Source organism: Chiroxiphia lanceolata, chromosome 10 (assembly GCF_009829145.1).
Source record: "Chiroxiphia lanceolata isolate bChiLan1 chromosome 10, bChiLan1.pri, whole genome shotgun sequence".
Taxonomy (NCBI): domain Eukaryota; kingdom Metazoa; phylum Chordata; class Aves; order Passeriformes; family Pipridae; genus Chiroxiphia; species Chiroxiphia lanceolata.
Window position 1 is genome coordinate 948536 of NC_045646.1, and position 26910 is coordinate 975445.

A 26910-nucleotide genomic window follows, 5' to 3' on the forward strand; every position below is an offset into this window, starting at 1 on the left:
ACTGACAGTGATGCTGGAGGTCCTCACCTGCTGCAGGGATTGGGAATCTCCAGCTCTCCAAGAGACTGCAGGGTTTGTCCCCTCTCTTTCAGGACACCTGATGAAACAGCCCCCCTGTGCCCTCAGGTCATTTGCAGGTGAAGCAACTTGGAGTTGAGACAATTCCCAAAGGGAATGTCACACTTGAGTGCTGTTGCTGAGGCTGCTGGAGTGGCCAAGGAATGTTCACGGCTGCGCTACAGACAAATATGTTTGTGTTTCCATTCCTAAAGGACAACAGACAGTGCCCACAGATGGAGACAGGACGTCTGACTGATGTGCCTTCCTCACATTCTCAAACTTATACAAATTGTGTAAGCAGGAGCCAAAAAAATAGTTTCTCTCTCTGTTTAACCCCACCAGGGGTCATTAAGGTTTTTTTCACATTCCCTTAAACGTACATCTTGCTGGGATCTCCCAGACATGTCTCCCACAGTCAGTTCTTTGCTTTAACTGGGGATTGAATTATTAATGGTTTTGTCTTCTGAGAACTGCAACTCTTCAGTATAAAACCCTTCATGCTCAAAAGCTCAAGGCTGTCTGTGAAAATGCAGCAGCTCAGATCATCTGACGATTATTTCTGATTTAAATGGTAAAGTCGCTGGAAGTTCTCAAGGCACATTATCCATTGGGGGAATATAATTATCTCCAATTATAATTTAAAAAGACAAACCCCCCCAGTACAAGACAGTCAGGGGGCCAGAGTGAGCCTGAGCCATGATTCCAGGCACACTCAGCTGTACAACAGCCCTCCCAACCCTAAAAAAGCCTGAGGTTTTCAGTTCGAAGGACGTACATATTTCTGTTTCATAACAATAGATTGCGATAGATCTTCCCCATAATAAGGCTAAAAATACTTGCCCAGGCCCCATGAGAAATTAACCCTTGCCTGTTTCTAACGAGTTTGAAGCTCCTTAGCTATGTTAAAAGTTTGCTATTCAGCAGGCAGGCAGGTGTCCACCTATACAGGACTCCAAAACCACTCACCCCATTACAAACCATTTGGAAACTGGAAAATTGGTTTGGTGACTCTACCTAAAGCTCTAATTAGCATGTGAAACACTGTGGATAAAAAGCATACACCATGTTTACAGTGTTGATATTAAAAATAACTCATTTTATACTTATTTTAGCCATTAGAAATCTCAATTGAACTTCCAGGTTCTTCTAATCAACATCCCTGTAAATTCTTCTGTCCTGCAAGACAAAGCAAATTCCATTTGAAAGGTGGCAGTGCCAAGCAAGGGAAGCAGAGGTGGTATGTGGCACGTGCCAGTCACTTACTGCCATCAGGAGAAGACAATGTAAACCATGAGGGCACATCCCAGGATCCAGCCAAGTGCCAGGAGCACAGGGACAACCAGGCGGGACAGCGGGGCTGGGGCTGCAAGGGAGGAGATGGGCTGTGACTGAGAGGCCACGTTACACAGGCAGGGAATGATCCCAACACATCAAACCAGGGGGATCCCAGCCTGCCTGACCATCCGTGTGCCTGCACCTGAGGAAGGGGACACTGAATTCCCACACCCCAAAGGATGGTGGCAGTGGCTGCACACCAGAGATTCCCAGCTCGCCTCCCTGCCCACTGTATCCCTCTCCTGTTCTGTCCCCACAGCCACACGGGGAGCTCAGGTTGAGGTGATTAACCACTGCAAGGCTTTTTCCTCCTTTCCAGCAGGAAAATACCACAGGAGCGTCCAATGTGGAAACTCTTACAGCTGGGCCAGCCACAAACTTGGGGTGAGTTGCTCACTAGTCCTAGAACAAGGAGCCCAGTGCAGGTGATGGTTCTCCACAGAGCACATGGAAAGCAGGACTGGCTTTATATAAATATATTTCTGTACAACATCAGAATTTTAAAGACCCTTCTATCAGTTTCCTGCCAATAGCAGTCTCTTGCTAGAAAGTAGAATCCTATTACTTACCAATATATTACAACCTCTTAGAGCAGATCTCTCTGCAGTTAATACATTTCCAGGTTTTTGAAGGGATTAATAAATTATGTAAAACTATTCACAGCACCTTGCACAGTTTAGATCAAGCAGGCAGACTTAGAGAGATGCTTAATAATTTAAGGATTGCCACCTTGCTCTTTTAAAGCTGTGCACAACAAACCTCTCTCCACGACACTGCACGGTGTGTCTGCCAGAGGGAGAGAACACAGAGAGAAAATCTGCATGTGCTGCCATGAAAATATTAAACAGATAAACAACCACAACAGCAAAGATAAAATCCTGCTCTGAAACTGGGAGTCCTTTTGCCACAGAGGAGTTTAATTTAAACTCCCTTACTTGTTTAATTTAAAGACTGTTATTGCTTTGACACTGTGCAAGGTAAAGCTGCTTCTCTGGGAATCATTTCTCTTTACTTGTCATTTTTCTAAAGGTCTAATTACAGCCCCAAGGCTGGATCCTGCTGGGTGCACAGGGCAGTTCTGTCAGAGCTCTGCTCATGTTGCTGTGTCTGCTGACTATGGGAGTCTGTCATGTGAGACCCAGGTTAAACCACTGTCGGTGTAATTTCTGTGGATACCAATGAAAACTGAAATAAAGACACAGCGTTCAGCAGCCTGCTGTACCTCAGCAGAAATTCACTCTCCTCCTCAGATACCAGAGTAAATGGTGCAGAACCCGGCAGAAAAGTCTTTAGAAACTTTTAACATAGCTATGAAGATGGATTAAAAAGTTCCTTTTACAAGGAGAAGTGTTACCTGAGGATCTGTGCACAGCAAACAGTACAGATACACAGCTGGGAGTTTAAGTGAAGTAAATAAAAAATGACAATGGATACAAAATGCATTTTTATAAGCTGCCTTTTCTCCTTGGAGACAGTGAGGTGTGCTTACAATGGAAAGCTCATTATTAAAATTTCATTTTGCTCTGTCACTCAAGCTTTGTGGGGTTAAAATCTAAATTATTCTACCTTCACCTAGAACTGCACTCAGAGCTCAGCTACACACAGACATCAAAAATGCTGTCAAACAGATCTCATTTTACACAGTTCTGTTCTATTGTGTTCACTAACCTGAAGTTACAGCTACAAAACACTAAAGAAAAAACTGGTGGGATTTAGAAATACAGGAGGAAGACAAGCTACTTTTAACTCACTGCTGTTAATAGAATTAGCTTTTAAACTGGTAACAACATAAAATACATAGTGTTTCAACAAGAATACAAGTAGCTGAGTATTGTCACATTTTAAACTGGTAACTGTTACTGAAAAGTAAAATACACAGTGTTTCAACAAGAATACAAATAGCTGAGTATTTTCATACTACGTTGCTCAGGTTTACTCATTTTAATACATTGTTACATTCACATTTCACAGTGCACCTTACCTGGTTCTGCCATTCCCCCTCTGCTGGTTTAATGGCAGGTTTAAGGTTTGTCTCTGCAGTTGTTCTGGGAGCCTTGGGATGCTTTAAATAGAGCGATATTTGGAATGTGCTGCAGCTGCCTGGCTCACTCGTGCCAGGGTTTGGCTCTATGCATGCAATTGTCTAAAAAGGCAGGAATTCAGGGGATTCAGGGTTACCTCTGCCTGTCCTCCAGCTGCACATCTGTCTCCGAGCAAAGTGAATAAAGGGGGCTCAGTTTTTGAAGGGGGAGAGAAACAAGGGTGAAAAGTGCTTTGTGGTCTCTTTATAGCCATGAAACACCACATGGTAAGTTCAGATTAATATTTATGACCATCCACATATTTAGAGCGTGACAGGGACCCAGTTCTTAATCCCCCACATCTCCTCTCATCCCTCTCCTATCAAAACCCAAGCCAAGCCCTACTCAGGGTACTTCTGCAGTTATTAGTTCTTTCCTAAGCACCACCAGGAATCTCATTCTGCACAAAGCACAGAGGCACATTTAGCTCCCTCCCCCTGAACGAGTACAGGGTGCAACCACAGGTTTTCAGCACTCCAGGAGGAAGTGGACAACAAAATTCCAGGAAGGAATATTCCTAAAACAATCTGAGAATTATTTTGTCCTAAACAGGATAAATTATTGCAAACTGTCTCTAATTCAAAGGAGAAAAAACATGGAGACAAGTGCCAGATCTGAGCCAAAAGCACAAACTGCACAGCGGGTCATGTCACAGCAAAGGGGAGCTGCGTGTGAAGATCCCTCAGAGTGATCCTGGGTTTGACCAATTAGCAGGAAAAAGTGTTCTGGGGAAATGAACCAAGTGTGCAGAACACTCAGAGGAACAGCACACATGCCCTGATCCAAAGGCTTTCCCTCAGGAATGGGAGGAGACTTTCTCCAACATTCACCAAGTTTATACACAATCCCATCTCAGACCTGTGCCTGGAGATTAAATGAATCAGGGATTCTTCCTATATTTCTGAACTGGAAAAGGACAGAAACGGCTGCTCCAAAGCCATTCCAGGTAACAGGTGCAAGGATGATTTCGAGAGATCTAATCTGGATGTTCATATAGTTGAGAGGAATTTCTTGTGGGCTCCCAGAAGACAGGACAGTGCTCAGAAACACATTAAGCAGATCTAAAAGAGATGATCACTTTCTTATCTGCTTGTTGATTAAAAATTAAATACTTTACACTAAAGAAATCAATTATCACCTTTATTCAGAATTGCTTCCCCTCATACAATGGCTGTGGGATCACATCTTCCTTGGAGCCTCTATAACCAGCCCAAAGAACAGGAATTAAACCAAAGCCAGATTCTACAGCACCAGGTGGTAAAAATTCTGGCTTTTCATACCAACACAATCTAACTCAACCTAAAGCAAGTTTATAACTCAAGTATTTAATTTTGAAAGGACTAGAGCTGGTTATAATGGAAGTTCAATCCCAGTCCCTCCCAAGGAAGGGGCTGTTCCTGAACACAGGAGCTGCTTCCCAGGGTTCCCTTGGCAGTGCCCTGCCCACTGTGGGCAGAGCAGGAGGGGGCAGGAACGTGCCCCAGCCTACACCTACAAGACAGGGAGGGGCAGCCTTCAAACATCCACAGGAAATGCAGTTCAGTGTCTGGATATTTTTACAGGAATAGTATTTTTGTCCAAGATGCAGAATGGGAACCGTGGGCCCCAGGCTGCCATGACTTGTGCTTTCATCTGGAATGTCCAAGCACAAAGAGTGGCAGTGGAATGTTTTCAGTACAATCATGTGCATTGGTGTGATGAGTGTCTCAGGAACACTCTGACACCCACGGGGGGGGAGCAGCACTGAGCTCTGGCCACACTGTGCTGAGCAGTTGTTTTACATCAGAGACAAATTCAGCCCTGCAGAGATGGTTTATTGCACACTATAAACACTCCCTGGGCTTTGGAGCCTGGAGGGAATTCTAAGATGATGATTCCAGAACAAGAACTGAAGCCAAGTCATGTCACCTAAGGAAGTTTTCATCAATGGCACACAATCACAGACTAGTTTGGGTTGGAAGGACCTTAAAACCCATCCAGTCCCACCCCCTCCCATGGGCAGGGACACCTTCCACTAGCCCAGGTTGCTCCAGACCCTATCCAACCCGGCCTTGATATACCTTGATGTCTCTACAGCTGTTTTCTGCCACTCCTCTGCATTTTTGAGCAAGACAGTTCTCTTTAAAAACTGCCTGTCTTTCCCCAAACACCACGTAGGGAAGGTGATTTCATTACTGCTTACCCAAAATAAAACTCGGCTATAAAGCACTTTATTATACTGTGCACAATTCAGCCTATCACAACAGTCTGAGACACAAGAACAAACTGTGAGCTTTGCTGTCTTGGTCTGGCTTTGCTATAGAGCAAATCTTTTTGGATAAGATCCAATTTGCTGTAAAAAGAAATATGACTCTGTGCAATATATTTATTGAGAAAGCCATCTCTGATACAATGACTTCCTTGGCTGCACAGCTGTTCCCATAAGAGTCCTATCTGGTTTGGTTCTGCTGATTATATATATCCATCTGATCTCATGGAAATAATTTCCACCAGGAACCATGTATTCCTGACAAGACCACCTGATCTTCAGGGACTGGGATCTTTCCAGGTCCAGTTGCCACAAGCAAGGGCAGTGAGTCATTGCTGCTCTGCCCAGCTCTGGGCACTGCTGCCCCAGTCCAGCTGCACCCACAGCCAGTGCTGTCCTGCACGTCCTGAGCAGGGCATCAAGGGCATCAAAGCTGTAACTGCAGCAAAGAGCAGAGTAACAATATAGACATTATTTTAAACAACACATCTTCTGATTGGAACTGAGGAATGAACTGCAGACATCAATCCTACAATAGAGCTCAGTCCAACAGACAAAAAAAAAAGCAGGGGGACATTTTCAAAATATAAAAAAACCAAGGAGAGGACACAAGGCTTAAGAAAAAACTCAGATTGATCTGTGGCAAAACACATCTACTCCTTTGCTGCTGAACAACAACACACAAGAAAAACAATTCCCTCATTTCTATTTGTGTTTCAAATTACGTGATAATTTCTGTATGTTCTTCCCTCTGAGTTTGTGCTGAGACACTGAGATACTCCATGTCCAGAGTTAGATGGGGAGTTGGGTTTAGGAATTAGATCTCTTTTTTAGCCCCCAGCTCACTGAGGTGCTCAGATTGGTCTCACTTCAGGAACCTTTGGAGCAGCCTCCTTGACTTCATTTCCATTAACTGCTCGAGGCTGGGAATCACTTCAAATGCTTTAAAAGTGCTTTAAGTGAATGAGGGCCAAAGTCAGGAGGAGGAACTGAGGCAGCAGGGCTGCAAGGCTTCCCGGGAGAGAAGCAACTTTAAGGGGAAAAACCAGTGCTGATGTTTTAGAAAATACTCCATTCTCTTCTTCAGAACCACATGGACTCTGCCAGAAGGAAAAACAAACAGCCCAGCTGCATTCCTTGCTGGCAGGTTCAAAGTCTGCTCTGCCCAGCGGAGCCGCGCACGGCGCCAGCCCCGGGGAGCACAAAAACCCTCTGCAGGTGTCTGAGCTGTGCCAAAGCTCTGGGGAAGGGCTGGAGGGAACAACATCCCTACTGCCTTCCAAGTATCCCACCTCAGAAGCCAAAGTGCTTCATTGCACTGATCACTATCTTTGGCTGTTCCCTCAGCCCACAGAGGAGCTGTGGGAGCCTGGAGCCTTCCTCTGGGAGACTGAGCCATCCTGTCTGAGCTGTTTAACCTCGGGAGACTGAGCCATCCTGTCCCAGCCCTTCAGCCCTGGGAGACTGAGCCATCCTGTCCCAGCCCTTTAACTGCTCCTGCCCCAAAACTGCCAGGGAGGGAGGACCTAGGGAGCTGTCAGTGCTCCTCCATCAGCCAGGGACCCTCAGCATCTGCCCTGGAGCATGGAGAGGACCAACAGCTGAGTGCTAATGGAACTGTAAAGGCTGGAAAAGACCTCTACAATCAAGTCCAACTGTCACGGGAAGTTAACATGCAATGAGGTGATTAAAGCCAGAGTCCAATCCTAAAGAAAATGAGAACAATCCAGCCAACAGTGGTAGAAATGCAACCCAGAGCCCTTGAACAGACAGGATGGTTATGTAGGAGCTTCCCTGTGGGATAATCCAACCCTGGGCCATGCAGCTGACAGGGCCATTGAACCACGTTGTTGGGAATGGGTTTTCCTGTAACATCACCGGGCCCAGATCTCCCACGAGAACCCTCAGCACTGCCCCTGCCCTGTGCCCACACACACAGAACCCTCAGCATTGCCCCTGCCCCGTGCCCACACACACAGAACCCTCAGCATTGCCCCTGCCCCGTGCCCACACACACAGAACCCTCAGCATTGCCCCTGCCCCGTGCCCACAGAACCCTCAGCACTGCCCCTGCCCCGTGCCCACACACAGGGGTTGTCAGGCAGCACAGACTCAGCTGGGTGGGGTTGGAGCCACCCCCAAACCCATCGGGGCAGAGTCGGGAGCTCTGCTCTCCCCTCCGCAGCCGGTGCCTCTCTCGGGCAATATTAAGGAAAGCTTTGGCTGTAAACGATCCCACAGCACCTCACTGAGAGGCAAAACTTCCCCTTCTGCACCAGAGACAGGTTTCCACACGGAATGCTGGGAGCACAGCCCAGAGAGCAAATATCAGCTGCGTGGAAACAACCCCATGGATGCATTTCCTGGGCTCTTTCTGCTGAATCCCAGAGATTTAGTGCCTGATGTTTGGGAGAGAACTGTCAGAACCTCCCTGACACACCACCCACTCTGCAAAGCCAGTTGGCCATTTTTGGTGTTAAAATAGCCAGTATGTTGAGAGAATGCCCCAATCTTCTTCATTTCACCAGTACCCAGACATTAAATACTAGAAAGCTGAATTTCTGTCTTTGTATTTGTAATCCCTGGAAATCTGCACACAATGCAGCAGGCTGGCAAAGCAGGGCTTTGTTTTACAAGTTCTGAGTGAGCCATATAAATAGCTGCAGGCTAAACTGCTGTAGAGGACAGGAGGGGGACAGACCAACTCATCTTCACAGAGGGAATGCTCCAAGTAATAAAATCTTTACAGCTTTGTAATATTGGTATTAATTTTTAAATCACATTTCTTTCTTTCAGTTGAGCTTTTTCCTTACCCCTGATTTACTAGCAAATCAAAAGCCACATTTAAATGTCTTGAACTGTTTTATGACTTTGCCATACACTCCTGTGACATGCAGACTAACATGGGAGAATATTAGATTTTTGCTTTCAAGAAATAGGTTTATGTGTGGAAAACCTGTCTAATGAAATGCATTTTATTACTCACACCAGTCTTAGCATTTGAAAGCTCCCTTAGAAATTTCCAGGCATTACTTCTACTCACATTTACATCATGAAAATAAAAAAGGCTGATTTATTTGATAACTGTGCAACTGAAGACCTGAAAAAACCCACGTATTAAGCTAGTAAATATTTAATTCCACAGACTGTTTCCCAGGGCTTGGGGTCTGCACATCATTTCTCTTGGCAGAGAGAAGTATCACTCACTGAGTGCTGAGATACCTGCTAAAAACCAGCTGCAAATATGATGGAGGAACTGCTCTATGGTGTCCCATCGACATGTGCCATGGGATTGCTGGACTAGTTCCCCACTGCTGTCTAAAAATAACAATGACAACGTGGGGTCTGCCTCCGTACAGCTCCATTCCACGGCAGCTGAGCGACGCCAAATCCACCCTGGCTGGCACAGGATAACTGTGTGGAGGCATCTGCCTGACACAGAACTGATGGGCAGAGCCCAGTGGGATCTCCAGCACGGGGCTGGAGGTGACTGCAAGGTGACTGCAGCAGGAGCAGTTACTGCTGAGCCCTGGCACAGCCCAGCACAGGGAGCCAAGCATTTGGAACTGCACATTTTTGGAGCCACGTCTGACCCAGCACCGCTCACCTTCCCCTGAGCTGGACTGACACTGAACCCCCAGAGCTGCCAGGCCCAGGGTCAGCCACAGGATAAGGTTCAGATATTTCAAATAAAAACTTCACCCGTTTCTTCCTCTCCAGTGATTATTATTCTGGAAGGACACCCAGCCCACCACACCCCACAAATCCCCAGGCATTTATGATTTGAGAACTGGCAGCTTTCTGGAGGATGTGTGTTATGATTTCTACATTACTGCAACCAGTTGGTGTGGCCTTTACTGTCACAGCTGAAGGAAAATCGGCATCTTCTTCAGAATTTAAAGGCATTTAGTATGTCACTTGGATCCCAACTTCTGGACCAAGTTAAAACTCAAGTCTTACCCTGCTGCACTTCTGCTGTGAAAGGCAAAGCTTCCTTCAGAGGGTGGCTGAGGGGGGGAGGCAGCAGAGCAGGAGGCAGGAGCAACATGGGACACTCCAACAGGGATTTTACCAGGATGGACCTGGGCACAGAGATGGGAACAGCTGGATATTGGATCACAATTTTGGTTGTTCCTTTGTTCTAGTTCCTGAAAAACAAGGGACTGAACTACTCAGCTGGGATGTGTGTCCTGGTTGTTGGTCCAGCCCTAAATTTCCTGATTGAAAACAACTCAGTGAAGATGCTGCATTCCCAAACAACCTCTGGCCTGTGTGATTTCAGCTCATGTGCTGGACAAAGCCAGTCATGGGCAGAAAACATCTTTATTTGATCTTCCTGTGTCCTCTGAAAGAACATCAACTCGTGCCAGCAAGGAACACAATGGCAAAACACAAACTGGCTAAGGAAAAAAGATGTTCATTACCATAAGTTGTGAAAGACTTTCTAAAATACCATGTTTATCTAAGATTGAACTCGTTTATTTCTTGATCTGCCCATTCCAGTTGACCACAAACACTGGATAAAATGGAGCAAGATGATTTCAATGTCCTCTTATGAACAAAGGGAAGCATTTCTTAAAAATCTTTTAGTCTACATTTTCATAAATTCATGGAATGGTTAAGGTTGGAAAAGACCTTTAAAATCATCAAGTCCAACCATCAGCCCAGCACCACCATATATGAGAAAACTACAGCTCAGCTGGGTGTCAGCCAGCCCTGGAACCTGTGCCCTAAAGTCTCCACTGCAAACTGCACCTTCCCCGCAGAAACACCCACAGATACTCCGCTCTTCTCTGCCCCTGTCAGCACTCTCTGCCCTTAAAAACCAGCAGAAGTAAGGCTGGGACAACTTCAAGCACAGAAGGAAACAACTTGTGATAAATCAAAGCCCCAGTTGGGTCAGCAGAGATCCCCCAGAGTGTCCCAGAGGACTCAGCCCTGTGCACACACATCTGCACGGGCAGAGAGCTCTGCACTCTCCAGACTCACCACTCCAAGGGCCACTCATCCCTGTGGCCTCGGTGCCAGGCACTGTCCCCCTCAGGGGACTGGCTCGGGCAGCCACTCAAGCCATCCTCTCCCTGCCTTCCCAGGTGGCTCTGGCATCAGCTTCCCTGATCCTGGACCTCCATGGGGATGATCCCTCCTTTTGCAGTCCATCTACCTGAGGGAGAACATGAGAGGGATCTTTGTTCCTTTCCTTTTCTAGAGCTTATATATTCCTTTTTAAAATGAACCCTTTGAGCTGGAGGGAAAAAAGCATTTTTAAAATGACAAATCACTTAATTCAAAAAAGCTTTGCAAGCCTTGAAAAGTCATTAAGATATGACCGAGTTTTATCTGACCAGAAATAAAGTTCTCAAAAGCATTAAAAATGGACATTTTCATGCACAGATTAAAAAATTATCTCATTTGTAACAATAGAGGCAGCTTTAGGAGCAAGATATGGCTGCAACCACCGAGCCCTTCAGCAAAGGTGTGTGAGGGAGAGCAGCTCCTCCACTGGTGCTGCAGTTCCCTCTGGTGACAGCCAGAGCAAACTCCTGTTTCCAGGGAGCAGGGATTCTTCAGAGGATGCTCTGCTGCACCAGCCCTGGGGCACGGGGTCTGTATGCACAGAGAAGGGGTGGGGTTGATTTTTTAAAGAAGCTAAATATGCTGTATTTAAAGCATTCCACAGGAAAGGGACATTTCACGTTCCGGGGCTCTGGACAGGCTCGTTTCTCACCCTGAGGTGTCTTTGTCCCCGTTCACATGAACCCCACAACAGTGACAGGAAATGAAGCACCTGAACCCCCTGCCCTCAGCCTGGGGAACCTCTGGGCACTGCCAGGGACGCTCCCCAGTGACCCAGCCCGGGCACTTTGGCTGCTGTTCAGGCCACACAAGGAGAAATATTTACAGGCAGGAACATGGATTTTGCTGTTTGTTTGACATTAATTCTCCCTGCCTTTCTCATTTCTGTAGGCTCTTCACTGAGAATGTATTTTACCACAAACTAAGCTCCCAGAACTGACCGGTTTTCTCTTTTGGCAGCTGGTTCATGGAATGGTTTGGGTTGGAAGGGACCTTAAAGCACATCCAGTCTCACCTCCTGCCATGGGCAGGGGCACCTTCCACTGTCCCAGGTTGCTCCAAGCCCAACCTGGCCTTGGTCACTCCCAGGGAGTGTTACTGACTCCCAGACAGGTGTTGAATCACAAACCAGGAGACAACAGTCTGATCAGCCGGGTCCACACTCCTTAAACCCGGGCACCACCACAGGCTGAGCTGTGCCCTCAGCAGGAGCCACAAACCCACCAACCCCATCCCCCCCGTGCCCAGGGCACACAGAACTCCGGGGATTTGTCACTGCTCAGCTTGGACTGAACTTTGGGCTCTCAGCAAATCACCCAACTCCTGCAGGACCTGAGGAGTGGGAACCTCTCCTGGAATCTCTCCTGCTCTGGCAGGGGTGGCTGCCAGCAGATGGCAATCCCTTCCCACAGTCCTGGGCAGCCAGGCCAGAGTCTGTCTCAGTGTTTAGAGAAAAAGCCATCTGAATGATTAAAAATAAAAAAAAAATTAAATATTTCTACAATTAATTATATTCCATAATGTTTCCATAGGAGAAATTATTTTGTCCTGGATTTCTGGATGCAAACCTCTCCTCTTGGGATACAGAGCCTACAGACAGAAAACAAAGAGCCAGCTCTCCCTTCCTCTCTCTCCCACCTCAGGGATGTGTCACAGTCACAGACACCAGAAAATAATTCATAATAATCACACTGTGAGAAAAGATCAACACTGGGAAAAGAGCTCTTTCTGCAACAGCTCTGCCCTGGAAAACATTTCCATGATCCACATTTCTGTTACACCTCTTCTCTTAAACCCTTCCTGGTTTTCAGGGAGCAAGGAATAAACAACTGAACTCACCTGCATTTCCTCAAAGAATCAACGTGTTTTGTGACACACCCCAAAGGAGGTCACAGGTGAAATTTCCCCAAAATTGGTGTTATTTTTGAAGGCAGATGGGTTCATAAAATCCTCATGCAAAATATAAAAGGCCAGCAGTCATTTTTGTAAACCCTTCCTTGCACACAGAAACTCAGCACTTTAATTACACCATCTTTAAGTTAATTGCTGCAAAGTGCAGAAATTACTGGATCAGTAAAAGGCTTTCCTCAGATTCAGTTTATTCTTGGTTCATTGAAATTAATCTGAAATAAGCTATCTTTAAACCCCATAAAGAGCATGTTATCTTTTGTAAGGGCTTAAGTGCTTTAAGATTGTGCTGCAGTAACAAGGCAGGCAGCAAAGCCCCAAGGCTGGGGAAAAAAGATACCTTTGATGATTTTTATAGGGGTACAATCTCCAAAAATAGTCTTTTAATAAGTTATCTTGAAGTTTGAATTTAAAGCAAAGTCCATGGAGAGATTGCACACGGGCTGCATGGAGTGAGTGGAGGAAAACCCCCCTCTGGGCTGGGTCAGGCACTGGCAGACAGCAAGAATTCCAACTTTTCTGAGGGTGCTCAGAATTACTCATTCATTTCCACCTGAGCACCAACCTTTGCTGGTTCAGCAGGTGCTCTGAACTGCATCGAGTCTTCCAGATTACACAGCCATCAAAAATACTGAAACCAAAGTATTCCACATGTTACACAAACAGCTACAAACATCACCAACCACCAGCAACACTTTGGAACACACTAAAACCCCAAACAAGCACAAAATCCCTTCCTTCTCCTCTCCTGAGAAACTGGTGCTGCTGATCATTGATTTAAGTGTATTCTGTGAACATCACTATTATTATTATTATTATTATTATTATTATTATTATTATTATTATTATTATTATTATATACATTCCTTCATGCAAAATGAAAATTCTACAATCCTGAGGCTTATTTTTGTATGAACATTCACATGGGAAGGAAATCAAGAAAACAGTTAAATTTCCAAATAGCTTTGAATTTTTCAGACACTCCCTAACTGATTTTCCCCCCAGGAGTTATTTCTGAAAAAGCAACATGAAGTTTAAACACTGTCAAATGCCAAAGGATGTTTTCTTCTAAATGAATGCTAATTAAATTAGTAGCAAAGGTAATTACATTGACTTTAAATTCTGGTTGTATTACGTGACATTCAAATGGAGACAATTAATATGCAGTATCATGTCTTTCTGTATTGATATATTAGCATATAATTCTTAATTGTGTAAAGTTATTAAATTAAGGATCTATAATGTTCTGATTGTCTCCTTGGAGTCTCTTTCTGCAGCTCCTGGGCCTTCAGCTGCTGCCTGTGAAGCCCCCGGTGCCAGGTCCTGCTGCCCCTGGCACATCCCACAGGTGACATTCCATCCTACAGCAACAGGGAGGGTGGGAAATCCTTCCCTGGGAGGGTGGGGAGGCCCTGGCACTGCTGCCCAGAGCAACTGTGGCTGCCCCAGCCCTGGGAGTGTCCAGGGCCAGGTTGAAGCAACCTGGGACAGTGGAAGGTGTCCCTGCCCGTGGCAGGGGATAGCACTGGATGGGCTTTGAGGTCCTTCCAACCCAAGCCAGTCACTGATTCCATGACAGTTCTGGCCCAAATGCCCACGTGCTGCAGCTGCAACATCTCCCTGGGGGAGAACAAGGGCAGCACAAACCTTGACCTTCAGATTCAGCCAAATCCTGTCACGACCTCAAACGTGCCAACACGCGTGGCAGTGACAGCATAAAAAACTTGCTTCAAATAGAGTAAAATAGTCTTAAAAGCCTGTTCTTTGGCCTTTGTCCTGTGCCTGACAACTGCCCAGCTGCCAGCTAGAGAGAGGGGGGGCCTTTGTGCCACCAGCTCATCCCAAAGCAGCCCCTCACATCATGTGGAAACAATTCCCAGCCCTCTGGCTGGACTGCAGCTCGGGCAGCAGTGGATTCCTGCCCCTCATTGTCACCTGTGGCACGAGGCCTCTTCCCTGATTTGGGGTTAGTGACTGACACTGTCTTGTGTTCCAGGCTCACACACAAGGCTTGGGGATGTACAGTCTATTTTTGGGTGACTTATTTTCAATTTGGCTTCTGTATTACACTTATTGCTGCAAAATCCCTGGACTGCATTTGCCATTGCAGTGCTGCCACCTCCCACCCCATCACTCCAAGGGCACCAAGTTAAGTGTATATTATATATATGTATATAGGGGTCTCTAAGACCACAGCCTTGGTCTTTTCTTTGCTCTGCCCTGGACTCTGAAGTGGAAGTGATGACATAAGAAAACCACCGCAACTGAGACACCTAAAAATACTATCTCTGTCTCCCCAGGGTAGTCAACATGCTTTAAAATGTCAATAAATGAATTTTTTCCTATTAAAATAAGAAGGTCTGGATGGTTGTCTCCAGGCTGGTCAGTAACACTGACAGCAGGAGCTGGTTTTGGAGCTCCTGACTGACTTTCATGAACTTTACAGGAGAGTCTGAGCCTTAAACCACAACCATTTCTGTTCACTCTGGCAAATCATTTCTTTCCTTCCTTTTCTGGCTGGAAGGAGGAGCTCCCTCCCACCCATCTGGGTACATCCACTGAGCTCCTCACAACAGCATCTCACCACAATATCCAACCACAGGACAACAATCTATGGGCACTCCCACCAGTGACACCTCCCAGACACAGGGAAGCAACTGATCCCCTCACCTTTAAATGCTGCACCTGTAAATGCATTTTAGAACTTAGCATGGGATAATATTAACAAATTCCCAGTATTGCATTTATCCCTTATTTAAAAGGCTTAAGATATTATACCCCTTTCTCCTTGTATAAACCAATTGAAGTTATATAATGTATGTGGATTTACTTTGCCCCAGTTCCAGCTGGCAATATATTGCTAAGCCAAGGCTGTACAACTGCAATTTGGCAGAAAACAGCTCAGGATTTCATTACACGTCAAAACTCTCAAACTGTTCTGAATATTTCAAATTAAAAAGGCAAATAGAAAACAACCCTTGTGACAGAATGATCCTATTCCATTGCCTCGCTCATGAATTTATATTGGGGGCACATTTATTGGTTCTTTTGCTGCTTTTCCACGTGTGTACGTGCAGTTTGTGGTGACAAGCCCTGGGACAGGGCTGGGAGCACAGGGCTCCAGGAGCAGGGACACCCACAGAGCTGCTCCTGCTCTGCCCAGCCAGGGGAAAAGCTGCAGCCCAGCCCATAGCAGGGACAGGCAGTGCCAGGGGAAGGAGGAATGAGAAGGGCCATGGAGCAGGGCCGTGGGTGATGGGGGGGAGGTTTGCTGTCCCCAGGCAGGACTCTGGGGTGTGACCCAGGCCAACATGGGGCTCCTCCAGGCTCACAACAAGCAGCAGAGGAATCTCTGGAGCAGAGCAGGCTCCCTTCCAGCCACCTGAGGGACACCACTGCCCCTTCAGCCTCTGCCAACATCTCCTTTGAACCACAAAGGTGTGGAACATCAGACTGTTCATTGCCCTGCAGCTCAAGGGCAGCCCTCAGGAAAACACCAAATCCACTCATGTCCAGCCTCATCCTTCCCTGAACTCACGAGGCCAGTGTTGTCTGTGGGCTGTGTTTGTGGTGCTGCTCTGGCCAGGTTTAGTTTGCCTTATGCCATTACACTGCTCAGCTACTTCCTGGCCTGACTTAATCCTCTCAACAGCATTGTTTTAGCATAATTAGAGCTGTTCACTAATTTGCTGCTACAGTTGATTCCAAGTTCATGGAAGGAGATACCAGAAACACAAAGAGACTCTGACTCTCCACTGCCAATGTGAACAAATATCAAGGAGTCTCTAACAAATCATGTTAGTATTGAAATCAATCAGCATATTGGCTCTTTTGGGAAAAATATCTTCATAATGACATAGATCTCAAACTAATTACAGATCTTAAATTATGGGACTGCCTTTCACCAAACAATGCATCCCAAAATGACACACTCTAGCTGATGTTTATGTTCTCATTTGCATACCCATTAGTTTCAGTGTTTTAGGAGCCCCTGTTAATGCTGTTGACAGACAGGCAGAGGATCATTCCCCTGGGGTGGTTCATCCCCCCTGCACAGTGCCAGGGGCACAGCACAGCTGTCACATGCCAGCTCTGTGACAGACCCAGTGTCTGATGCACAGACAGAACCACAAAGGTCACGGGCACAGGTCACTGCAGAGGGAAGGGAAATCCAGCTGGACCACTCCCAAAATGAAAGCCTTTTCTGTGTCTGATCCATCCTCCCTCACACACAGAGTATCTTAAATACAAACCAGAGCATGTCCCAGCACAAGGAGTGCCATGGAATATAAGCTCCCAGTGTCTCTGGACTCCCCTCACTCCACCCCATTACCTCTGGGTGCTCACCCAGCCCACTGTGCACTGAGTTCAGCAACAGCAGCTGCTCCATGAAAACCAAACAAACCCACAGCATTTCCTTCCTTATTAAATCTCTTTCCCAGCTTGTCTTCTGGATTTTTTAAACAGCCCATTGCTGAGTGATCCCTCTGCACACTTGGGTATCGATGCATCCTGAGCCCGGGACTGCTCCCCTGCCACAGCTGATTTTGGAAGGAGAAAAACAGGCATTGTGAAGCTGATCATCTCATCTTAAAAATTAATGTAAGCATATAAAGCCTGGAATCCTGTCATTCCTGGCTCAACAGGCAGTGGAATATGTTATGGAGCACTGCATGGTCCCCCACGGGGTGGGGACAGACAGTTTTGGGAAGGAAAGGAGACAGAGTTGAGCAGGGCACAGAGACAGATGGAGGGACATGAAGCAGCCTGAGGAGCAGCTGTGCTTGGCCCCTGAGACAGGTTCTGTAGGAGAAGGGCTGGATGAAGGTGGTGAGTAGGAACTGTGGCCACTTTGCATATTCCGGGGAACAGAAATGGCACCAAAGACTCATCGATACCCCTGACCCCACCCCTGACTGGTATTTTGGGGGAAGAGCCTGCTCCACCCACTGCCCCTGGCTTGGCAAGCTGCCCTGTAGGAAAGGAGCCAGGGCTGGCTTGAGAGGGAGTGAGACAGCACCAACCCCCCCCCCCCGGTCACTCCTGGGACAGCAAGAGAACAGTTCTTCACACAGTCTGTGTCCTCCCAGCAGTGATGGGACACCAACTCCCAACGCTGAGGCAGGAAAACCTATGAAAATACCTCAAAGGAGCAAAAGGAAGGTTTAGTAACTCTGTGTCAGGCTGCAGAGCTGAGCTGGGACCAGACTGAAGTGAGACAGAGAGCTCCCCACAGAGAAGAGACAGGGCAACAGAGCCACGTGTCTGTGACAAACCCCACCTGGAACTGTACAACCAGCCCAACTCCAGTCCAGTATCCCAACTTACTTTTAGGTACTGCCCAAGGTTCCTTGGCTTTATAGAAACACATTCATAAACCCTCCCCTCTGCCACTAAAATGCATGTAAGAGTAAGGGTGGCTCAAATCTGTCTAAACGCTTGTCATTTATTAACTTGCTTTATGGTACCAGCACTACTGCTACAAGGAATTAGTCATTTATTTAGTCCTGACATTTCCTCTCCTGTCATAAAATTCAGCCTTCTGTATAATACAGAGCAAATAAAACAATTCCCCTGTAGCTACTCAGACTTGAAGTGGAACAATTCTCTGAACAAGACCATGGTTGTGTGGGCTGAAATCTTCCAGAACTGCAGCAGGACTGAAAAGTCCTACTGAAATCCATCCATATTCATCATATTTGTTATTTGTGTCTCCTGGTACGTGACAACTCATTGCATCACAAATTAATGGATTTACATTGCCAGAAATACATTTCCCCCAGCACTTCTTTGCACACATGGATTGATTCCTTCTCCCTCCCAGCTGGACCAGGGTTGCTGCCACACAACAGGGCTGTAAACAATCTTTGTACATACAAGTCAGACTTGCACATTCTCGGGGTTTTATGATTCAGTAAAACACATTTTGCTACAGAATCACTCATTTCCTGGCTGGCACAGGGACAGGTGCTGGACATTCCTAGTGAAGCACAGTCTGAGGAGTGAGCCAGGACAAGTCAAGATAAGGAGCAGGGATCATCCATGGTCTCTCCTTATGGGAGAGATTTTACTGCTGTTTCACAGAATAATTTGCTCCACATCCAGGAAACGTTCCCCCTTCAGTCTGCTTCCCTCCACAAAGGGATGCCCAGGACTGCCAGAGGTCAGGGCAGCTCAGCTCCCTCAGGGACTTACCCTGGACACTGGAATCACTGCACAGACCCCAGCTCTTGAGAGGAATCCTCAACCACTGCCTTCCTGTTTCACAGCCAAGATTGAAACTGAGCTCTTACTTAAAATTAAAGAAATAAACCCCAAATATTTTTCTCTTCTGCCATATCCCAGGATTAAACACACTGCAACCCTCTAAGCAAAAGCTGAGGAAATAAATTCTCTCTGAATGTGAATGTAGGGAACCAAGGATGACAACAAAGTTGTTGATCATCCAACTAAACTAAAGCAGGACTGTGTGAAGTACACTTAGCAAAATACTCAGCTCAAGATGAAGGAATCCTGAAGAAAGCCAGGGTTCACTGCACTGATCCAGCAGAGCTCCTGCCTTCAAACAGGACCCACCACACTGCAATCCTATCATGATGGGAGTAACTAATCATGGGAAGTCAGAGGATACAGAGTTTTCTAACCCTATCCAGCAGCTCACAGATTCAAATACATATGATATTTTCCACCTCCTCAGTTTCTGACATTTCCAGGTACAGGACCTCTTGCCTCTGTTCTACAAAGAGGTGAAGAGAGTTGCTGGACCTGCTGATTTTATTGGCACATACCCTTCATGTTCAGAGCAGGGGCTGTGGGAGAGGGGCTTTTGAGAGTCAGCCTTTGTTTCCAAATGCAGATCCATTCACGTTTATCCCACTGAATTTTAATCTGAGTACAATATTCTGCATATGCCACTCTGATTCTTTGTTCTGGTTTCCCAAAAGTAAAAAGATTTGACGAGGGGCCAAAAGAGGCAGAAATGTCTGAGTGAGTTCCAGCTGCACCTAGAGAGCTCCTGCCTGGCTTTGTGAGGCTCCTGGTCTCCATGGTTACAGAAGAGTTGAAAAATAACCATCGAGTGTTACCTTAAATGCTCCCATCCAGAACGCAAAGCAAACCTGCTCAGCTGCCCCACTCTGACAGCTCAGCAGAGCGTGGCTCTGCTCCCTGGGCTCCAGCCCTCCCTGCACTGCCTGGTGCTGGACACTCCCCACTTGCTCTGGGCAGCCCAGATCACACCCCCAGCAGCAGAGTCAGCCCCCAGGGCACCCCAGGCATCCCAAACCCGGCCCAGCCTCACCCCTGCTCTGCTTGGGGGGAGAGAAAAGCCCAGGCAAGTCACACCTCCCCCAGGGGCAAAAAGCACCTGAGGGAGTGGCTGGAAAGCTCCAGTCAAGCCCTGTGTCGGATCCAGACCTGGGACCTGAGAGCTGCTCATTAGGCTGAGCACACAGAGGGTACAACACATGCCTGCAAAGCTGAAGCCACCCCACAGCTCGCTCCAGGATAGAGCACATTTTGTTTTCATTTGAAAGGGCAAAGAACAAAGTCCCCGATTCAAAATAAAATAAAAAAACCCCAACCAAATAACCAAACCCAAAAACCCAAACCCAAATCCCCAACCATTTCAGAGGCCCCAGTTCTGCCCCACCCTGCTCAGTGTCCCAGCTGTCCCGGAGCAGTGGGAGCTGGGATGGATCCCGGGCAGGAAGGGGCACCCACCATGGAATGGACTGACCCTGCACACCTGGTTTGACACAAAGCTCATCTCTACCACCACATATTCAACCCCTCTTTGGCTCCTTCTGCCTGCACCCAGGGTGTGAATACGAGCAGGAAACACGTGTCACCCAGGGTGGAGGGCACTGACACAGACATCCTGCCAGGCCCCACATGTGCCACCCAGCACAGCTCACTCAGGCTCTGGCTCCTGGAGGTGCTGAATGCCTTGGCAGGTCAGTTGTGTGTTCCTACCAGCAACCCCCCCACTGATCATGGTGCATCTTGACAGTGTAATAAATTCACCAGTGCAGAGTGACACGTGCCAGGGCTGCCACGTGGGCAGCCCAGTGCCAAAAAACCCCAAACCTTTTAACAACTGGACGTGGCAGTCAGTGCTCTGGGCTGGTGACAAGGTGGGGATCGGTCACAGATTGGGCTGGATGATCTTGGAGGTCTTTTCCAACCTATGGAGAGATTTACAGCTTTTGCCAAACCAAACTTTGCTGTGTAATTCTGGGCAGATCAGGAGCTGAAGAGCTGCCTTTGTCAGGAGGGTCGGATTCACATCAGACGGGCAGCCCTGCGCTCCCTCAGCTTCTGAGGGTCCCCATCCATTCTGGATTGCTGTTGGCAAGGTCTCCAACGATCTCTCTTTCTTTTTTCTCCCTTATTTCTTTAAGGTTAAGAAAAAGCAGCTGCCAATGCATTCAGTGGCTGGCAAGCCAAGCCCTGTCAGCCCGTCTGCCTCGCTGTGAAATATTAGTAAACACACGCTTGTGGTAACACGGCCAAGCTTAACAAGATCTTCACTTATTATCCTGTCATTTTTGGTGGGAGGATATGGCACTGCTGTCAGATCCATCTGCTCAATGCACAGCCCATGCATAGAAATCACCTCGTCTCACACATGGGGAAGGGTTTTGGAGAAATCTGAAGCTGAGAGTGAAGGATGAATAGAAGATCTGTTCATAACAAGAGAGAACTCAATTTAGATAATTGACTGTCTGAGAGCAGCCAGGGTTTGTTCTGGTGTGGAGGGGATGAGAATCTTGTCTCTCTAGCCCAACACAAACAAGATTTGTTGTGGTCTGCACAGATCAAAAGTTCTCCCCAGCTGGGATCATCAGAGGGATACAGGGAGGAGGCAGAAGAGCACTGCTGGGAACTGCCCTGGAAGGAAAGCCTGTAAGAAGGGATCAATTTAAACATTTTTTTTAATCAAAAATTGACAAATTAACCTGATCACTTGCCATAAAAATCACTGCTCGTGTAGTTGGAATAACTTCCTTGGAAGGAGTGGTATGGAAAAACTAACAAAAACTAGAGAAACTTCAAGAGATAAATATATATCCCTATTAATATTCCATTGTTGTTTATCCTGTTACATCTAAGAGGTTGAAGGAAAGTTGCTGGGCAAGAGAACAGTTGACTGAATGGTCTCCCCAACAAAAGCAAAAGGTTTACATTGTATTCTGCTGGGGGGCAAAAACTGGGAGCTGGTAAAGGGGTTATGTTCCTGTTCCTTCTGCAGAGCAGAGGTCTCTGCAAAATCCAAACTAGAGATCCTGTTTCGGTCCTCATCAATCAATCAGTAATGGTTTGACTAATTCTGAAACCATTTCAATACAAAATGACCATAAACCCACTGAGCAACAGCAGCCTCTGCCCTGAGTGAGCCTGGCAAGGCTTCCCTGGAGCAGCTCCCCAGAACTGCCATCACTGCCCACAGTTCTGCCACTTGAAAACAAATGAAAATACATTTGATGTGTACGACCAACAACTCAGAATTTTGGCCTAATTTATATTCTTACACAGCTCCAACCAACTGCTCAGAGTTACCCCTTTTCAAGCCCCCATTCAGAGCAGGACTCAGCTGCTGCTGTACGAGTTCCTCCTGCTGAGCCTTTGGCACCTCCATCACGTGCAGCAGAAGGTGCTGCCAAACCCATGGCAGAGAGGAGCCATTTCATCTGGCTCTGGATCCAATCCCTCTGCACCATTCCCAGCAAAGACCTACAGCAGAGCAGGGCCTGCTTCCCCCTGGCCTGAGGATGGATGAACCCGAATTACTGGCAAAAGAATCATGTCTTTTGAGTAAAAAAAAAAAGGTTTTTCAGCAAGGAAACCAAAGAGCCAACTTTTGGACGTGTGTAGATCAGCCCTTTTCCCTTGGCTCCTGCTGTCACATCCAGGAGCATTCCTGCTGCAGGGCTGGCTCAGTGCCTGGCATGGACACTGAGCGTGGAGACCAGAGGCAAAGGAGGCTGCTGAGGATTTATCTTTCCAATTAAAAACTATATTGATTAGTAAATCTTGGTTTATCTCATGAAAGCACACACTGGCTTCAGGGAAACATGGAAAGATGAAGTCTCACAGTGTTTGGATGGCGAAGGGTCCCACTGCAAGAACAGCCTCATGGCTCTGGTGTTCCCACAACTCCAGGCAGCAGCTTGAAGTCTCAATTAGCTTTAGAGAGCACCCAGTTAGGAGCAGTCACCTTCCACACCCCACGCAGGCAGCCAGAGCCTGGAGCCAACACACATACAGGTGGGCTCAACCTCTGCCCACCCACAGATCAACCCAGAAGCTCCTCAGGATGATCTTCCAGGATTAGGAATCAGAATCATCACAGAACCTCAGAATGGCCTGGGTTGGAAGGGACCTTAAAGCCCATCCAGTGCCACCCCTGCCATGGGCAGGGACACCTCCCACTAGCCCAGGTTGCTCCAAGCCCTGTCCAGCCTGGCCTTGGACACTCCCAGGGATGGGGCAGCCACAGCTTCTCTGTGCCAGGGCCTCCCCACCCTCACAGCCAGGAATTCCTTCCCAATATCCCATCTAACCCTGTTCTCTGGCAGTTTGAAGCCATTCCCCCTTGTCCTGTCACTCCAGGCCTTATAAACAGTCTCTCTCCATCTTTGCTGTAGCCCCTTCAGGCACTGCAAGGCCACAACTCTGTCACCCCGAAACTTCTCTTCTCCAGGCTGAACAATCCCAGCTCTTCCAGCCTTTGCTCACAGAAGTGCTTCAGCCCTGCAGCTGATTAATGCAAAAGCCTAATTTTATGCAAATGATATGCACAATGAGGGGCTCACTCAAGCTAGAGGAGAAAGGTGAGGGTGCAGTTAAATACCACTGCTATTTATTTAAATTAATTCAAGCAGCACATGCACTCTCACCTTAAGAAAGCCAGGCATATTCTAAATATTTAACATCTTACTCCCAAGACAAAATAAATACAAAAATATTAATGACCACCTTCCTTATTCGGCATCACCTCCGTTTGGAAATCAGACATGGAAAAGTACACGAAACCTGAAGTACATTTTAAATCAAACTCCCATCTCTGCTACCTTTGGAACAGCTTTAGATGGACCAACTCTGGGCAAGCAGGCAAGAAACAGACCCCACCCCAGCACACATCTAAAGCAACTCCATTGACTTCACTAGTTACACCCCAAATCTGCACTAACTTAACCCGAATTTGGCACTCAGTTGTGTTCCTGTTCCCTCCTTCTGCTGAACTCTGCGCTGCAAGAGAATCCACTCAGATGAAACTAAATTTTCATTTTACTGAAAAAATACTAGTAGTGCTGGCAATAAGAAAGTCAAACTAACATGACTTGCAGCACTCTGCAAATCTTAGATTCTGTCTCTCAGCAGTGCTCATTTGCAGAACTTCACTGAATTTACAACTATCACTTTAGACAAATATATCTTTAACTGAATTAAGATTTTGACTATAAATGTTTATGATGTGAAGCACTAAATTAAAGAATCCACTTTAAAAAGTCTGTAAGTTAAATGAGTGCTTGAAAACTAAGCATGAATTAATCATCTGCTTCTAGACATCTGTCTCCCTTAAGAGTGTGCTTCCTTAAGACTATAACTCCTTAAAATGGGATCACACAAATAGTGTCTGACTCCACTGACAAATTCAAGTCTATATTCAGATGTACCTTAATTAACCATCCATCTAATGCCATTACAGAACACCACATGGACTGGGAAGAACAGAGCTCCAGGGGAATCACTGTCACACAAAGGCCATGGAGTGGATCTAATGCAGGGCTCTGTCCCTAGGGCTGCTCCTAACGGGGAAACAACAAATCCCAGCCCGGCTGCAGGAATGTTTTATCCAACAAATCCCAGCCCGGCTGCAGGAATGTTTTATCCAACAAATCCCAGCCCGGCTGCAGGAATGTTTTATCCAACAAATCCCAGCCTGGCTGCAGGAATGTTTTATCCAACAAATCCCCGCCTGGCTGCAGGAATGTTTTATCCAACGAATCCCAGCCTGGCTGCAGGAATGTTTTATCCAACGAATCCCAGCCTGGCTGCAGGAATGTTTTATCCAACGAATCCCAGCCTGGCTGCAGGAATGTTTTATCCAACTTGGGGGGTTTCTCCTGACACCTTCTGCTCTCTTGTGAGTGGGACCAGCGAGGTGCTCCTGGTGGCACAACCTCAAGGATGTCACACCCCTCTCCCCTGGGTACAGAGGTGTCCCCAGACCCCTGTGCTGAGCCAGACCCAAAGTTTTGGGCTGTTGGACACCAGAGTTCCCACCCTTGGTGTCATTTTGTACGTGGTTTGTTCCCTGCGTGTTGGGATTAGATCATGGAATCCCTCAGTTTGGAAAAGACCTCCCTGGTTTGAACATGAAGGAACTATTGTCATAGAGTCTGAAATGGAAGCTCACATTGTTTTTAAATGCACACACCAGGAAAAATGGGATTGCTATTTATTTGCAAGTGCTCAGCCATGCAGCCAGAGGAAATTCAGGCCATTCAGAGCCTCCAACTCCCTTTTCACTATTCCTTTCCCCTGTGTCTGCACTGCATACACACACATGGAACCAAAGTACAGGGGCAGGCAGGGGATCCGTGGGAGTCACCTGCAGAGAGGCTCGTGGAGCTCCTCAGGTACAAGCCCTCCAGAGACTGAATTCACACACTAAAGATGACATTTCCACTGCCCTGACTTTCTACACACACAAAATTCCACCTCAACCAGGCCAGCCAGGCTCTGCTCATTTTCATTTCTTTCTGTCTCAATCAACACAGGACTTAAAGATAATCTCTGCTAGAAATTCAACCTATTTCCCCCCCTGCATGCCCAAGCAGAGCTGTGACCATTGTCATCACTTTGTCCCACTGTGTCGTGTGTGGGACTGAGGGACCTGCACGTTGTTTTCCCTGTTGTCAACAGGAGCAGCATCAAAATCTTATCAAAACAAATCCAAACAAGTATCAGTCCAAGAACAAAACCAATCCAACATGCTTGGGGGGGGAATTCTGGGCTGTTCTTTCATGAAATGTTCTTTTCTTTTATAACCTCATCTCATTTAAGAAGAGAATGGGAAGCTCATGAAGGAAGCCCTCTGAGCAAAGCTCAGAACCTGGGCTCCTCTGCCAGGAGTGAGGAATGTGGAATGGATCCCCAACACCAGGAGTAGTTGGTATCACTGTTAAAAGCAGGGGCAGCAGGTATTCCAGTAAGCAATCATATAAAGGTAATCAGAGACTCTTACAGCTCTTGAATTAAAAAATACGTAAATTTTTTAAAATAATATTCTAATCTCAGTTTTGCTGCTATTACCTCTTCTCTGCAGATTCTTGAACAGCTCAGTTTATGCCTTCTTTCATACATTAGCAAAGCAATCTAGGCCTGCTCACCCAGGCTGTGAGCCACCAGCCTTTACTAGGCAAAAATAACTGCTTGTTCTGCTGTGGTGCAGACTCTGCAGCAAAACAGCCCAAAACCCATCCTAGATGGATTTTCAACAAGCTGCAGCCTTGTTCATACACAATTTAATTAATCTGGGGAAAGGACTAAGAAACAAATGGCCCTACAAATGTCTGAAGTGCAGACTGCTGGTCTGTTCCACCCATGTGTCTGGAACTCCTGGCTCTGTGCAGTGCTCCTGGTGATCTATGGCCCAGATGTTCACAGGGGCTAAAGACTGAGTTCAGAAAGTGCTTCATTTCTGACTCCAGTGTCCCCCAGGTTATGATCCAGGCTGGGGAAGGGGGCATTCCCAGCTTTCCCAAACTCTCCCATTCCTATTGCTGCCCAGCACTGCTTATGGAGCATCTCAGCTTGGGTGAGCTCTGAGCCCACACTCATCCCTGCAGCACAGACCCAGGGGACACAAACACCCCTGACTGGAGTGACACACACCAGTGCACAACCCCCTCCCACAGCTCTGGGCTGGGGCACCAGTACTCACCAGAACAGCACATCACCTGGGGGTACAGGGGGATCAGCAGGGGCTTCAGGTATCCCAGGACATCTTCATGGCAGGATCATCCCCACTGGAGCAGCTGGATTGGCAGCAGGTAAACTTGTTTATATCCCTTCCATTCCAGGAAAGAAAATTAAGCTTGTTCATTAAACTAAAAACTGAGGAAATATGATATATTGATATCTATTGATATATATGATATAAGTGATAATAGCAATTAAATCCATTGGAAT

The 26910-nt window shown here is 46.9% G+C and overlaps 2 protein-coding genes across 13 annotated transcripts in view; both read right to left on the reverse strand.

Annotated features, from left to right (window-relative positions):
* Positions 1 to 26752, reverse strand: STRIT1 (small transmembrane regulator of ion transport 1). 4 transcript variants are annotated; one of them, XR_004358876.1, is made up of 4 exons: positions 9685 to 9887; positions 1324 to 1423; positions 1164 to 1236; positions 1 to 266 (listed from the first exon to the last, which is right to left on the reverse strand). XR_004358876.1 is itself a non-coding variant. In XM_032698195.1 (3 exons), exons 1-2 carry the CDS (start codon positions 26673 to 26675, stop codon positions 1329 to 1331), a joined length of 108 nt encoding a protein of 35 aa, XP_032554086.1. In that variant the 5' UTR covers positions 26676 to 26752; the 3' UTR covers positions 1136 to 1236; positions 1324 to 1328. The 4 variants fall into 4 exon arrangements, 3 of the variants coding, with proteins under 3 accessions (XP_032554086.1, XP_032554084.1, XP_032554085.1); XM_032698195.1 differs by lacking the exons at positions 1 to 266; positions 9685 to 9887 and adding an exon at positions 26663 to 26752 and having other exon boundaries at positions 1136 to 1236; XM_032698193.1 differs by lacking the exon at positions 1 to 266 and having other exon boundaries at positions 1136 to 1236.
* Positions 10250 to 26910, reverse strand: part of PLCH1 (phospholipase C eta 1) — an 83035-nt gene continuing 66374 nt past the window's right edge. For 6 of the 9 annotated variants that reach the window (XM_032698179.1, XM_032698185.1, XM_032698189.1 and 3 more), the window contains one exon: positions 26721 to 26756. The gene's annotated coding sequence lies outside the window, so the exon portion shown is untranslated. Of the gene's footprint in view, positions 10889 to 26678; positions 26757 to 26910 lie in introns of those variants that run through there. The other 3 variants (XM_032698188.1, XM_032698186.1, XM_032698180.1) reach the window with 2 other exon arrangements.